The sequence below is a fragment of the Canis lupus genome, chromosome 7 (genome assembly GCF_048164855.1).
Source record: "Canis lupus baileyi chromosome 7, mCanLup2.hap1, whole genome shotgun sequence".
Lineage (NCBI taxonomy): Eukaryota > Metazoa > Chordata > Mammalia > Carnivora > Canidae > Canis > Canis lupus.
Window position 1 is genome coordinate 17,158,749 of NC_132844.1, and position 14,194 is coordinate 17,172,942.

Here is a 14,194-nt window from a genome sequence, read left to right on the forward strand (position 1 = left end):
GAGATAGCAAATGTTAAACAACAGCCTCCAGAAGCTGCAGGGTGGCTCACAGCCCAGGGCTGCCCACACTGGGGCCCTGCGGACTTTTCTGTCCCCAGTCAGAAGGGCTATCCTGGGGAAGAGGGTAAGGGGCTGGCCTCCTCCCACCTCTAACACACTCTAGTTCACAAGGCCCTAATTTCTCCTGCAACCTCTGATGTAGTACTTCCTCATTCAGTTTTGTTCAATAGAACTTTGGTGCACTTGACTAGTCCCCAGCTAACCTAGGCCCACTCAGAGAAATTCTTGGTAAAAGAGGCTGCAACACATGATATGTAATCTTTTATTCCTTTTAAAATAATTTTCCAGCTTTAAGATACAATCAATATTAGCACTGTGTAAATTTAAGGTATACAACATGATGATTTAATACATACATATACAGCAAAATGATTACCACAATAAGGTTAGGTAGCACATCCATCACCTCACATAGTTAGCTTTTTCTGTATGTGTGTGAGTATGCACGTGTGTGTGTGTTTGTGTGTGTGTGTGTGTGGTAAGAATTTGTAAGATCTACTCTTTTAGCAATTTTCAAGGCTATGATACAATATTGTTAACTATAGCCACCATGCTGTAATTAGATCCCCAGAACATATTTATCTCGTAACTGGAAATGTACACCCTTTGCCAACATATCCCCATTTCACCCAGTCCCCAGCCCCTGGCAACCACCATTCTATCCTCTGTTTCTATAAGTGAGGTCATACGGTATTTGTCTACCTAACTTATTTCACTTAGCATAATGCTCTCATGGTTCATCCATGTTGTTACATATAATAGGATTTCCTTCTTTCTCATGGGTACACACGCATGTGCGCATGCACACACACACACATTTTTTTTTTCACACTTTCTTTATCCATTTATCTGTGTGGACACTTACACTGTTTCCATGTCTTGGCTATTATGAATAATGCTGCAAAGAACATCCCTTCAAGATCCTGATTTTATTTCCTTTCAATATATAACCAGGTGTGGGATTATTGGATCATATGGTAATTTCATTTTCTAAATTTTTTGAGAAACCTCCATATCATTTTCTGTAGTAGCTGCACCAATTTACATGCCTACCAGCATTGTGGGAAGGTTCCCTTTTCTCCACATCTTCACCAACACTTGTTATTTCTTGTCTTGGTAAGAGCCATCCTAACAGATATGGAATGACATCTCACTGTGGTTTTTACTTGCGTTTCCCTGATGATTAGCGATGTTGAGCTTATACCTGTTCATGCTCATGTACCTGTGGGCCATTTGTACATCTTCTTTGAAAAAAATGTCTATTCAGATCTTTTGCCTACTTCTAATCATAGCATTTATTTTGGGTTTTTTGTTATCATTGTTATTGAATTGCACAAATTCCTCATATATTTTGGCTATTAATGCCTTAACAGATAGATGTGTAAATACTTTCTCCCATTCCAGAGGCTCTCCTTTCATTCTGTTGATCTTTAATTCCTTGAGAGAGACAGGCTACAGTTTTAAGATTTCAGAAAAGGAAGACTCTGAATATGAATTTACGGAAGTGGGAGAGGGTGGACAGGTAAGGCTTCATGAAAATCTTCACACTTGTTGGTTGTGATAAGTCTTCGAAGATAGACAGGGTAAACTAAAGAGGTGAGTAGGACATTAGGGTGGAAAGAATGGTCATTAGCAAGGCTGAGAAGTGGAAAGACCCTCAGGTGCAATGGAGTATATTTGCAGAACAGTATGGCTGCAATTTCAAATGAATAAATGGGGGAACAAAGATGAAGATGGATGATAATGACACAGCATGAAGGCATACTCTGGGAGTCTGGCAAATGTGCAAGTGAGAAGCTCTGGAGGATTTGGGCAGGGAAGTGAAAGCTAACCACGCAGTCATTTGCACAATGGTTTGCAAAGGAACAACCACTAGAAGAGAAAAGTTAAATGGTTACTGGAATGTTATAAGCAAGAAGAAAAGAGTATCAGATTCAGAAAATAAACAGGTGGGAAAGGATAGAATCAAAAAGTTATTCTGACCCATCAAAAGGTTAGTGAGTCTGCAACCTGGTAAACCCAAAGATAAATTGTTATATCTTCCCACAAGTAGCTAGGAAAAACAGGACCAGGACTCACAGGTCAGTACAATGAGTGAAACAGCTAATGTTTATTGCAAGTCTGCTGTGTGTCAGACAGTGCTTAGTATATTATATGCTTTATCTCATTTAAGTCTCTATATCAAGCCATTCTGAGAGTTGTGCTTTATGATCACCAATTTACAGATGAAAAAACACAAGCTGACAGAGGTAAGATGACTCATCTATGCTCAGAGAATAGACAGTAATGAGAATGAATAACCTGACAAATATTAATTAGAATAGCACCTATTTGCTGGGCACTCTGGGAAACGGTGGTGAACAGAGAAATTGTCCCTGCTGCTTTTTTCAAATGGAGCCCTAACTCCAAAGCTCTTCCCTTTCTTCCTCCACTACTTCCACTCAAAAGTCCCTGGTCCAATTCGGTTATAGCATTTGACTATTGCCATGTTGTCCCTACATTGCTGATATTAAGCCTAATTTTTATTTTTTTTAAAATCATTATAATTTGGCTATAAATGTCTTTACTTTTTCTTTTACAATGTTGATAATGACAGGAAGCCACAGTACTTTGTGCTCAACTGCTTGTTATTTATATTTTAAGCAAGAAAAGCTGATACCAACTCCTGGATCAATCTAAGAAGCAGTTTACATCAAAACTCGGACCTTCTAAAAAAAAAAAAAACTCTGGCCTTCTCACTCTTGCAAGATTACCTTCTCCTCAATCAAAACAATTACTTCAGATTAAAAACAATCTGCTATGTCAAAGTACAAAGTACCAAAGTCTAATTTATATGAAGGTACTTAATTAACTCGAACAAATTACACTAGAAAGAAAAATCCATCAATCATTTGCATATTTTTAATATTCAGGATATTAAGTATCGAAATATACATGGAATCTAGGACAATTAGAAAACATTTCCTTGTTCACGCAGTAAATATTTATTGAGCACTATGCCTGAGGCAACATTATAAATGTTGTGAGAGATACAGAAATTACAAAAGCAGGAGACTGTTTCTAGGTGTTTCAGGGTGGTAGAGCATAAGACACAAGGAAAACAAACATAACTCTAGTTTAGGGTATGTGGTCGTTGGAAGACAATTCTCCACAGCTCTCTTGCATTTTTGCATGTATTGTGAGTGAGGCACTGGCTGTCCTTTGTTCCGAACTCTCTTTTCAAGGATATTTCTATAGCAAACATCTCTGGCAGACAGAGAGGTGTCTCCCTTAGGAGTAAAAAGCAGTTTTGCTTACAATCCTGGAAGATACTGTGTCTCCTTACAGAGCCAAGGGTAAGCATGCTTACTGTCTAGTATACTAGTACGTCCCTCCAGAACAAAAAACAGACATGTTTCCTGACCATTATAAAAGATTTGGATTTCCTGAACTCAGTGATCCTCTCTGATAAGGCAGTTCATTTTGTGTGCAGTAATGGAAGCTGGCCCTCATCTGTGGGAATAGTCTCAGGGATTAGGTGCCAATAAGCTGAGACTCATAGACCGCTGCTGCTATGAGTAATAAACTATCCTGTCTCTGACTTTGGAGTCTCATATCTTCTACCAGCATCTATGAAACTGTGTTCGGATAACTTGCTGGCTTGCAAATAGGATAAAATCACAGTCTTGACAGTTATTGATAGCAGGAGGTTGCAAAAATGGCAACAAATTCATTCCCCTCCTGCTTCTATGCCCTTTGGTCTACCCTCTTACACTGATTCTGGGCTTGATTGTGTAAACTTCCTTGGCCAATGGGACATCAAAAAATACGACACAAATAGAAGATTGAAAAAGTACCTTAGCCTCTTTCTGGCTGTTTTTTTTTTTTTTAATTTATAGTCATGTGAAAAAGCTCAGGCTAGCCTGTCTGTGAGAAATACGTGCCCAGTGTCCCCTACCATCCCTGCCAAGAGCCTCACAATCACCAGACATGTGAACAAGCCCAATTTAGGCCATCCAGCCCCCAGCTAACAGTCCAGTTACTGATGATGTCAAAATGAATCCAGCATTAATCGGTAGAACTGAGAGACCTGAGAACTATTCAGCTTCTAGTTTTGGGAGTGGTTCATTTTGCCACAAAAACTAACAAAAGGGGTAGCAGACAAAACAAAAACTACTTTTGGTAGAATATCTATATTACATATTCCACAGGGCTCAGGGTATGTGTGGTTAAATGCTGTAACTCCAGAACTCAATACTGTGCCTAGAAGAGAGTTAAAAGTAACAACAGTTTCAGCTTTGTTTTCATTCATCCATCTGAACACTCACTACAAAAGTCACTTAATTTTCATCTCACAGGCAGGTTGTGAGCTTAAAAGAACTGTGTATGAATCCAGCAAGGCACATGCTTAAAGGGAAAAATCACAACTTGATACTCAAGGAAACATGCTCCCATGTGCAAAAATCAGCTCTTCTGGAACGCCTGGGTGGCTCAGTGGTTGGGCGTCTGGCTTTGGCCCAGGGCGTCATCCTGGAGTCCCGGGATCGAGTCCTGCATTGGGCTCCCTGCAGGGAGCCTGCTTCTCCCTCTGCCTATGTCTCTGCCTCTCTCTCTCATGAATAAATAGATAAAATCTTTAAAAGAAAAATCAGCTCTTCTACCTAATATCTGGCAGTCCTTGGGTGAGTTATTTAAACATGTGGCACCTCAGTTTCCTTATCTGCATCATGGGAATAATATAGCTTTCTTCATGAGCTTTGTAACATGGTGTTATAAAAGAGGCATTCTCTCTGTGTAACCTAACAGAGTATCAGGGGTATTGTGGTGGAAGAGATGAAAGCCTTGGAGTAGCAGCAAACAAGTAACATGCACCTGCTCACATGCTTTCTCTCTCACATACATACATGCACAAAATCAAACCATTTCCCAAAATTAAATTAAAAAGCCAGCCAGCAGAGACCTAAGAAGAGGGAAGCTAAGTAACAAGAGGGCTATATTGTGGTCTACAGGAAGACAAACTTATTATTATATAATGTGCACGTGTCATATATAACAACCCAAAGTATGTTGTTTGAAAAGTCCCCTGAATAATATAACCTTTCTGGAAAATTAATGCCTGACAATGTGTGAGTATATAGAATATAGAATGTAACATTATATTAATGAACTAAAAGATCACTTTTCAGATATTCTGCTTCATATCTACAGTTGAGAACTAAATCCCTACTTTTTATTTATAGACATCTTAAATACCTTCCTCTTGTTCCTCTACACAACTAGGTTTCATCACATTTAAAATACTTTAAAAAAAAAAAGACTTTCTTTTATGATTTGGCATCTTTGAAAATTCTGTTTAACTGCTGGCTGGCAATTGAGTGCAGTTGATATTGTCTCTCAGACATCAAAACCAAGATTATTATTGGAATTATACAAATCAAGCCAACAAATTGCCCATGGCCTAAGTTGGTTTTCTGTAGCATTCTGAGACCTTGGTAAGGGAAATTTTAAAAATCACAATTAATTTCTATTCTCATTTACATGATAAATGTATACAAAGTTCTTTTTCTACCACTTACTTCAATCATAAGCAGTACTAAATAAATGACATTTAGTTAGCTATAACCATATTGTATATTTTATTCTTTAAAAAAGCAATAAACACACAAGGACATGGATGGAGCTAGAAAGTACAATGCTAAGTGAAATAAGTCAGTTAGAGAAGACAAATACCGTATGATTTCACTCATATGGGGAATAAAAGAAATAAAACAAATGATCATAGGGGCAAAAAGACAAAGGGAGAGAGACAAACCAAGAAACAGGCTCTTAACTACAAAGAACAAATTGAGGGTTACCAGAGGGGAGGTGGGTGGGAGGATGGGTGAAATAGGTGATGGGGATTAAGGAGGGTGTTTGTTGTGATGAGCACCAGGTGATATATGAAAGTGCTGAATCACTATATTGTATGCCTGAAACTAATATAACACTGTATGTTAACTATACTGGAATTAAAATAAAGCAATAAATATTTCACCATATCTCATTAGCCACTGAAAACCAAGCTCTAAAGTTCTACTAAACAAGACCACATGCCTTCAGACCAACACACATTTATCAACCATAAAAGTCCATTGGGTCAACTGTATCTCTATCTCTGGAGCAAATAGTTGGAAAGCAGTAAGATGAGATGGCATAGAAAATTTAAAAATCAGAAACACTACATATATTTATGAATGTTTTAAATTTTAACAAATTATTTTACAGATTGTCCTTCTGATCCTGAATCTAGAAACATCATATCCCCCAGTTCACACCCATTATGGGGCACTACAACGCCACAGTGCCTTATGGTGGGATGGTATCAAACACCCTTTGGCTCAGATGCAAAGTCTGTTCACTGGAGGGACATCTAGGTGTCCAGCCCAGAGAGTATCCCACTGGAACCCCAATCTCATTCTGCCCCAGGAAAGCCCCCCAACATTCCCAAGTCTGGGAACTGTCATCTAACTGACTGAGGTTGCCTGCCACTTCAGGAAACTTTGTCATCCTCTGTTGAATAATATCTTAACAGAAGCAAATAAGCAACCAAACAAACAAACTACCCCAACTTACCCGGAAATAGTCGCTGCATGCTGCTAGGACTGCCTTGTGAGCATGGAATTTCTGTTCCTCGGCAATCAGGGTGACATCGCAGAGGATGCCATCACTTCTCTGTTGATTCAGCGCTGCCAAGACACTATCATTGTGAGATTCCGAGTGGCAGAGCCTCTGGCCTGTCAGCATTTCTTGAATACTACGAAAGAGAGCAATCACATCAACACTCTTCCGCTGGCCAGCCCCTGTGGCCCCCGTGCTACCTCACCCCCTCAGCACCAGTCTCTTTTCCTCACCCCGTTAGGGTGTCTTTCTCTTTCCTACTAATGCTTCTCTTTCTGAGTTTGCGTTTTTGTGTGTGTCCATCTGTGTCTGTGTATTGGCCCATGTCCGTGGGCCTGTGAGCCTCTGCTTCTGGGCCTCTGTCCCCTGGATATGGATATGCACATCTCTGAGTGCAGCACTTTCTCCAGATGTGTATCTGGATGTGTGTACATATGTGAATCTGTCCTCTCTGCGACCCCTGCCCTAACTCTAATTCCTTCTCTAGCTTTGTACCACCTGTGTGGGGTTAGTGCAAGCTCAGAACATGATCACCACCATGCCCTGATCTAGCACAGAATCCACAAGACCCCCAGACTCATTAGAGATATAGGAAGTTGCCGTATCTCCCCTCATTAATGTAATGCATTATTATTATTACATTAATAAATAAAACAAAACTGAGTAAGTGTTGGTTAGAGAAAAAAGAGCTGCCACTAGTCACTCCATGTAAAAGGCAATTAATTAAACCACAGCAGATGATTATTAAACTTGGGTAATTATGTACTTTAGGAGAACATCAAAAGAAATGTCATGGTAAATGAAAAAAATCTAAGGCTGGAAGTAAAATATATCTATATTATCAGCTTTCAATCTCTGTATGTGGTCACTGTACTATATTTAGGAATGACTATATAATTTTATTTTCCATTCTATTTTTTGAAATTGCTAAATTTGCTCATTGTGAAACTTAGCCCTTCACTCCTTACCCTATTTTAAAATATCCATCCTATGTTCTTTAGAACTTCTGAAACCCCAGATCTTGCCAAAATAAGGTGGAAGTGGTGCCATGAACACATAATGTTCTACCCTGAGTGTGTAGATAGCTATGAACAACTCCAGCCTAGATCTATGAATAGAGTCTCCACAGGACTCTAAAATCTCAGAAATGGCAGGAGATCAGGATGGGTGAGCTACACCAATCTAAGTTACTCCCAGAATGAGAACAAGGGCCATCAAGCCCTGTTTCTGGCTTGTGGACTCTTCTGGAAGCTGAGGGAAGATACCATCGGGATGACTGAGCATCGTCTGTCCTATCCTGACAACTTCTGTACCCAGTTCTTCCCTCTGAATGTGAAAGAGCCACTCGCAGAAGCCAGGGAGTCGCCACTGGCGACTAGTCTACATGGTTAGTTTATTTAACAAAGCTCTGCCCAGCCTGTGATGCCACTCAGCTGGTAAACTGCACTTCAACACAGGCCACCACCTTAAAGTGAACCAAATGCTTCCTGTGAGATGCAGAGTACAGCCTTGTAAGCTTTATTGGACATTTCTGACTGAGAAGCCTCAGAAATGTCAGAACTATTGAAACAACAGCAAAAAACCTTGGCAGGAGGTGAGGATATAGGAAGTTCTCGTGGGAAGGTGGGAGGATTATTTTCAGTTGAAATCCAGCAGTGAGTTTTGAAATGGTTACTGTCATTGAATATTCATCCTGCAGCTCCAGCTATTGGTAGACATTTAAAATCAGTAACTGAAAACCACATTCGGAAGCATAAGTAACTTTTTAATACAAATTTCTATGCAAAGCCTGGAATGGAGATTAATTAGCATCACTCAATTAAAGCAATAAGGGAATAGAATAGTAGCAGAAATATTCTATCTGCTAAAGTTCTAGGATAGTTTTTTTTTTAATCTTTCTTAAAAGGATGTTTTTATGTCTTTTACAAACAGTCTTATGTTCCATGAAGTATTCTTACTGATTTATAATTACTAATTCACTTAATCATCTTAACAATCTTATGAGGCAGGCACTATTATTATCTCTATTCTACAGATAAGAAAACCGAAGGTCCAAGAGATCAGGCATTTTTGAGAACCTATCCAAGAACACAATAATGTAATTCACCTTCCTACTTAAAAAACAACAACAACAAAAAGACAAAACAACATAACAAACTGTGAAGACTATCCCAAAAATCTCAAAAAAACTGTGAAGACCGCAGAGGGAAAAAAATCACAAAGTCCATACAAACTTTGTTTTATATTATGCATATATTATTCATGTTATCTCAAAATCAAAGTTGCCTTTTAAAAAGAATACACATGAAGATAATAACAAGAGATAGTGATAAGAAATATCTGAAATCAGGCTTCAAAAATATTTATCTTTGCATGGCAACTAAGATAAGTTTGGAGACAGAAAAAGAGATTCTAGTTATTACTTATTATTTGAAACTCTCATTGAAAATTTATTTGAAGCACCCATTACTTTTCTCCCTTTTAATAACACCTTAAATGTTAAATAAATGTATTTTAAAATTTCATTTTTAGTGGAACAGCATAATATGTTAAAATAATTGCTTTAAACTGTTTCCTTACTCATTTTCCAAATACAGTGCCACAATTCATGTCCTTATTATCAAGACTGAATCAGTATTTCCATTTCAGATATCTATTGACAGCGATTAAATCCCGCCATGGAAAGAGCAGCTGTAAACTGAAATTTGGCAAAGAATAAAGGGCTCAGCTCTGAAACAATAGTGATGCTGCACAATTTCACAGGATCATTCAGCTGGGCTTGAAATAGTCAAGCTTCAAGAAAACAACATGCTAAATATTTAAGGCAACACTTGGCACAAGATCCCAAATATTTTGGAGCCAATATGTTAGGAATCTTTAAAAGCAGAAACAAATACTCCAACATTTGGCAAGAAATAAAGGCCTATTAATCAACAAGTTTTTATTATATTCTGAAAGTAACTTCCCACTCAACTCTCAGATGTAAATCTGCAAAAGACTTCAACCCTCTAAATGTTAAAGCATGTGTGACCACGGAACACAGCTAGAAAGTGGCAGGCCCATCTGATGAAGTCAGTGATCATAAATAAGGGAGGAGGTGAATCAGAGACTCTAAAGTATCATGTTTAAATTAAGATAAGGAGTGTATAGATAGCTATGAACAACTCCAGATACATGCTTGCAAACAGCGCCGTTGACATCTATAATTTACATCAAATTAGCACACTACATTTCCCAACAATATCCCTCCATTATTTGGGAAACAATGAAGAAGGAAGAAAGAGAATATTCCTAAAACTTCGCAAATTACTGAAGAAAAAAAAAAAAACAGAAAACATGAGGCACATTTCCCAAAGTATTCAGATTTGCGTGTCATTCTAAGATTGGGAAAGGTCATCCATGGAAGCAATGCTGCCACCTTAAAACTCCCAGATAAGTGCAGAAGGTGACTTGGCTTTCCCAGGGCAATGCCAACAGTCTTTCCTCTGATGAATCCCCTAGAAGTACACTGTCCAATACAATAGCCACTAGCTACAGGTGGTTATTGGCCACTTGAAATGTGGGTGGTCCAAATTGAAATGCACTTGACGTTAGATGCAGTACGAAAAAAGAATGCAAAATACCAATATTTTACATTGATTACATGTTGCCTTGGGGTATGCTGGATTAAATATACTATATAGTTAAATTTATTTTATCAGTTTCCTTTTACTTTTTTAAAAAAGTAACTACTTGAGAATTTTTAATTATATATATGGTTCACATTATGGTTCTATTGGACAGTGTGTAAGCCCCCAGGGGGACATATCCCTCATTCCTTTCCACTTGAACTCTGTAAGGGCTTCAGGTATCCCATAAGGCTGTTGAGGAGCATGGCTGTTCCTGTGTCTCACAGGGCACAGCCTCTGCAGGTACAACATGGGAAGCTCCAAACTCTCTGAGCAGCAGATTGCTTTTTAGTGATTGATGCCAGGGAGTATTTGATTGACCATATGTCAACATTCAGTAACAGGGAGATAAATAAATGAGTTCTCAGGGAACAGGACTATTCATGACTTCAAGTCTTTAACCTTCATTCTAGAATTGATAGCAAAAACTAAAAAATCAAATGCAGAGCACAACATTCATAACATGGTACACCCCACTCAGAGTGAAGCTCTGCCACAGTGTAAATCACTACTTCTAGTTTATAGAGTTAACATTTTTGATCACAGAAATCTCGGAGGGTCTCATTTTTCATAAAGTAAATTTTGACTGAGTTTAGTCAGTTTTTAAGATTTAAATTCCAAAACAGCTATCTGGTTTTTAAACATCTGCATTTCAAATTTTAAAATTCAAGTCAATTCTATATCAATGTTAATCTAGTATTTAGATATACAAAATATATGCAAGTAGTTTTCAAGTAAGGCCACCAATAAGGTATTACATACTTATAAATCAAATGCAGCCAAGTAACATAAAGGGCTTCATTTCCTAAATAGACTACACAGAAAGAAAAGAATGAGCAAAAAAAAAAAAAAAACTGGTAGTACTAGAATTATTTGTGATTATCTAAATTCAGTCTATTTAGTTAAGTACCCTAATGGCTTCAATTCCATAATCAAAATATTTCTATACAAATTAAATACATTAATATTAAAGCAGCCCTATTATTTAAGTCAGCAAGCTGTTAAAATCCCATAATAGAACTTAATTTTCCTTTTTATTTGTAATTTGTAAATACTTTAAAGTGAATGCTAAACAATTAATAGCAATGGTCAAAATTACAAGCAAAGAGAACACAACATTCTTAGAGAATGATTAAGAAGTAATAAAGATTATACAGAAAGGAACTTAATTATAAATGAACAGTTTTGTTCCATTCCTCCATTCATTCACTCGACAAACATTTATTTATCCTATGCCAGGTATTGTGCTATATACTGGAAACAAAATGGTGAACAAACCAAACGTGGTAGCAACCCTTGTGGAACATTCAGTTTAGCAAGGCAGTTACACACTAATCAAATAATCTGGCCCCCCAGAAGTAATGCTGGAGCTGGGGGATGAAGGAGGAGAGTTACTGTCACAAAAAGGGGAGAGAAGAGTTTTCCAGGTGGGGAAGAGCAAGTGCTATGTAGTATGATCTCCTCATAGGAGGGAACATGCCCCTCATACAGAATGTTAATTGTTAAAACCCTGAGGAAAAGGGAGGGACTGGTGCAGGGTCTGGAGCTCAGAAAGAGAGTTGGCTAGAGGTGTAAATCTGGGACTCAACTACAAAGAGAGCTGGGCCTCCAGAATACAATGCAGAGACAATCAACAGTCAAAGGTTGCTGAGAAGAAAGAATAGTATTCAAAATACAGAAGGATGACTGGGGTCAGTGGTAGAAAAGGACTACCCTTTGAGTAGCAGGAGGGCAGAGGTGGACCAGAAACACATATTAAAATTCTTAGCATTCTTTTGGTTTGTTGAATATAAAGATTTGGTGGAACCAATATCCATTGGACAATGTAGGCATGGAAACAAGGATATCTGGGTTCATCTGGGTTGGGATATTGTCAAGCAAATACATCAAAAATGCAGGAAGAGAAATCAAAAGATTCAAAAGACTCATGGTATCTAAACTGGGTAAGAAGGGAAATGAGGGAAAGAAAGGGATGATGGGTTAGTAAAAAGTAACAGGGCCAGTAAAGAGGTCAAAATACAACCACAGTGGGGGAAGGTAAACTAGCAGGTTAGACAGAGAGGAGATCCTGAAGAGTAAAGCGGCTGATGCAGTGATCAGAAATATAGCAACTACTGGGGATGCAAGGCCCAAAGGGTGACCATGGAAGTGGATGGCTTAGCGGAAGGAGACAATTTTTGGAGATAAGCAGGTTGAAGATTAAATGTGGCCTGTGTGAGCCTAGTCAGGGGAGTCAGGGGCTTCCTTTCTCTCTGCCTTATATCTTAACTCTTTACTCAAGCTGACAACATCCCTGCCCATCCCCCAAATACATGAGCTGTGAGGAGATAATAATGACATATTTGGCAGAGCTACAAAAGAGGTGGTGCCGCAGGAAAGGACAGGTCTCAGTGAAGTCAGCAGGTGAAGAGCTTTTCAGGGTGATGGAGATGATACAGCAGAGCACACGATTATGGTGCAACAGTTCCTCGGAGCACAGGGGAAGTTTGAAAGGTGGGGAAGGAAGGACTCTGCATTGCAGCAGAGAAGGAATGACCATTAAAGAGCTGATGGTACCGTAGAAGACAGATAGTAGGGAGATGAGTTGATCAATACAGTGGAGGACAGATGGTAGTGGGATCAGAGTTGATCAATATAAGCAGAGATGGCAGTTTTAAAGTAAAAAGTTATTTTGGGAAAAATGCACAGAGATCCAAGTAACCAGAAATAAATTACTTGGCTGAGGTGGTGGTAGGGAGATACCATGGTCTCTGCTATACAGACTGGATGCCAGATATAATGCAGGATTTCTCAACCTCAGTGAAATTAACATCTGGGGCCAGATCCTTATTTGTGATGGGGACTTGCAGTGCATATTATAAGGTGCTTAACAGGATCCCTAGCATCTATTGACTAGATGCTAGTAGCACCTCCAACCCCAGGGACTACCAAAAATGTTGCCAGATGTTGCACGATGTACCCTACTGAGAATCATTGATCTAAAGCAATGGACTTGGCACTATACAGCTCTAGCAATGCCTCCCTCCATTTCTGAACATAGTCTTGGAACTGGTCAACTCTAATAGCTTCAGAGTAGTGGAAGAAAGCTGGTCCCATTATTTCAGAGACATACCCAATTCTTAATAAAAAGAAAGTATTTCCTATGTTTCACACCTCTCTTATTCTTTGCTCTGAAGATCCTTTTGACTGTTTCTTCAGAGGATAATGAAGACTTGCCTCCACCGAGAATATTAAAAAAAAAAAAAAGTATCCTATGTTTTCTTATCGACTGCACCCTCAATTTTAGGAATATGCCAAGTTCCTTCCTGATCCAGAACATTTCCCCATATCATCCCATGCTTAAGATCTCAGATTATAGAGCCTTCTACAGGAAGACACTTTCTCATTCTATCAACTCTGTACCCTTCCTTCAAAGCACTTTTCACAATTATATTTGCATTGCTACTGGGTGTGATTTGCTTAATATCTGTTTCCCCCATAGAATATACATTTTATGAGGGCAGGAACCTTATCTGTTTTATTCACTGCTGGGTTCTCTGCATCAAGTAAAGTGTGTGGCTCAATAAATATCTATTAAATAAATGAATTATTATAAGAAAATGTTGAGTGTTTTGAGAATATGTATCACATTCCCCAAAGTGACTGCTGTAAAGGGGATGATAGTCATATAGAAGTAGTTTTCTGATTCTTTTTAAATCATATACCTTTATAGAAGTATATTTTTTTTTAGATATCCCAAATAAGAAAAGGATAATAAGTAGTATCATTCAAAGAACCATGAAAGGTACCTGGGTATGACAAGTAAATAAGATCACAGTGGTTAACCCGTG

The 14,194-nt window shown here is 38.4% G+C and overlaps 1 protein-coding gene across 11 annotated transcripts in view; it reads right to left on the minus strand.

Moving 5' to 3' along the window:
- KLHL32 (kelch like family member 32) overlaps positions 1-14,194 on the minus strand; it is a 234,897-nt gene that overhangs the window by 172,552 nt on the left and 48,151 nt on the right. For all 11 annotated transcript variants that reach the window (XM_072832002.1, XM_072832009.1, XM_072832008.1 and 8 more), the window contains one exon: positions 6,652-6,832. In XM_072832002.1, the coding sequence (XP_072688103.1) occupies positions 6,652-6,832 (181 nt within the window). The remainder of the gene's footprint in view (positions 1-6,651; positions 6,833-14,194) is intronic.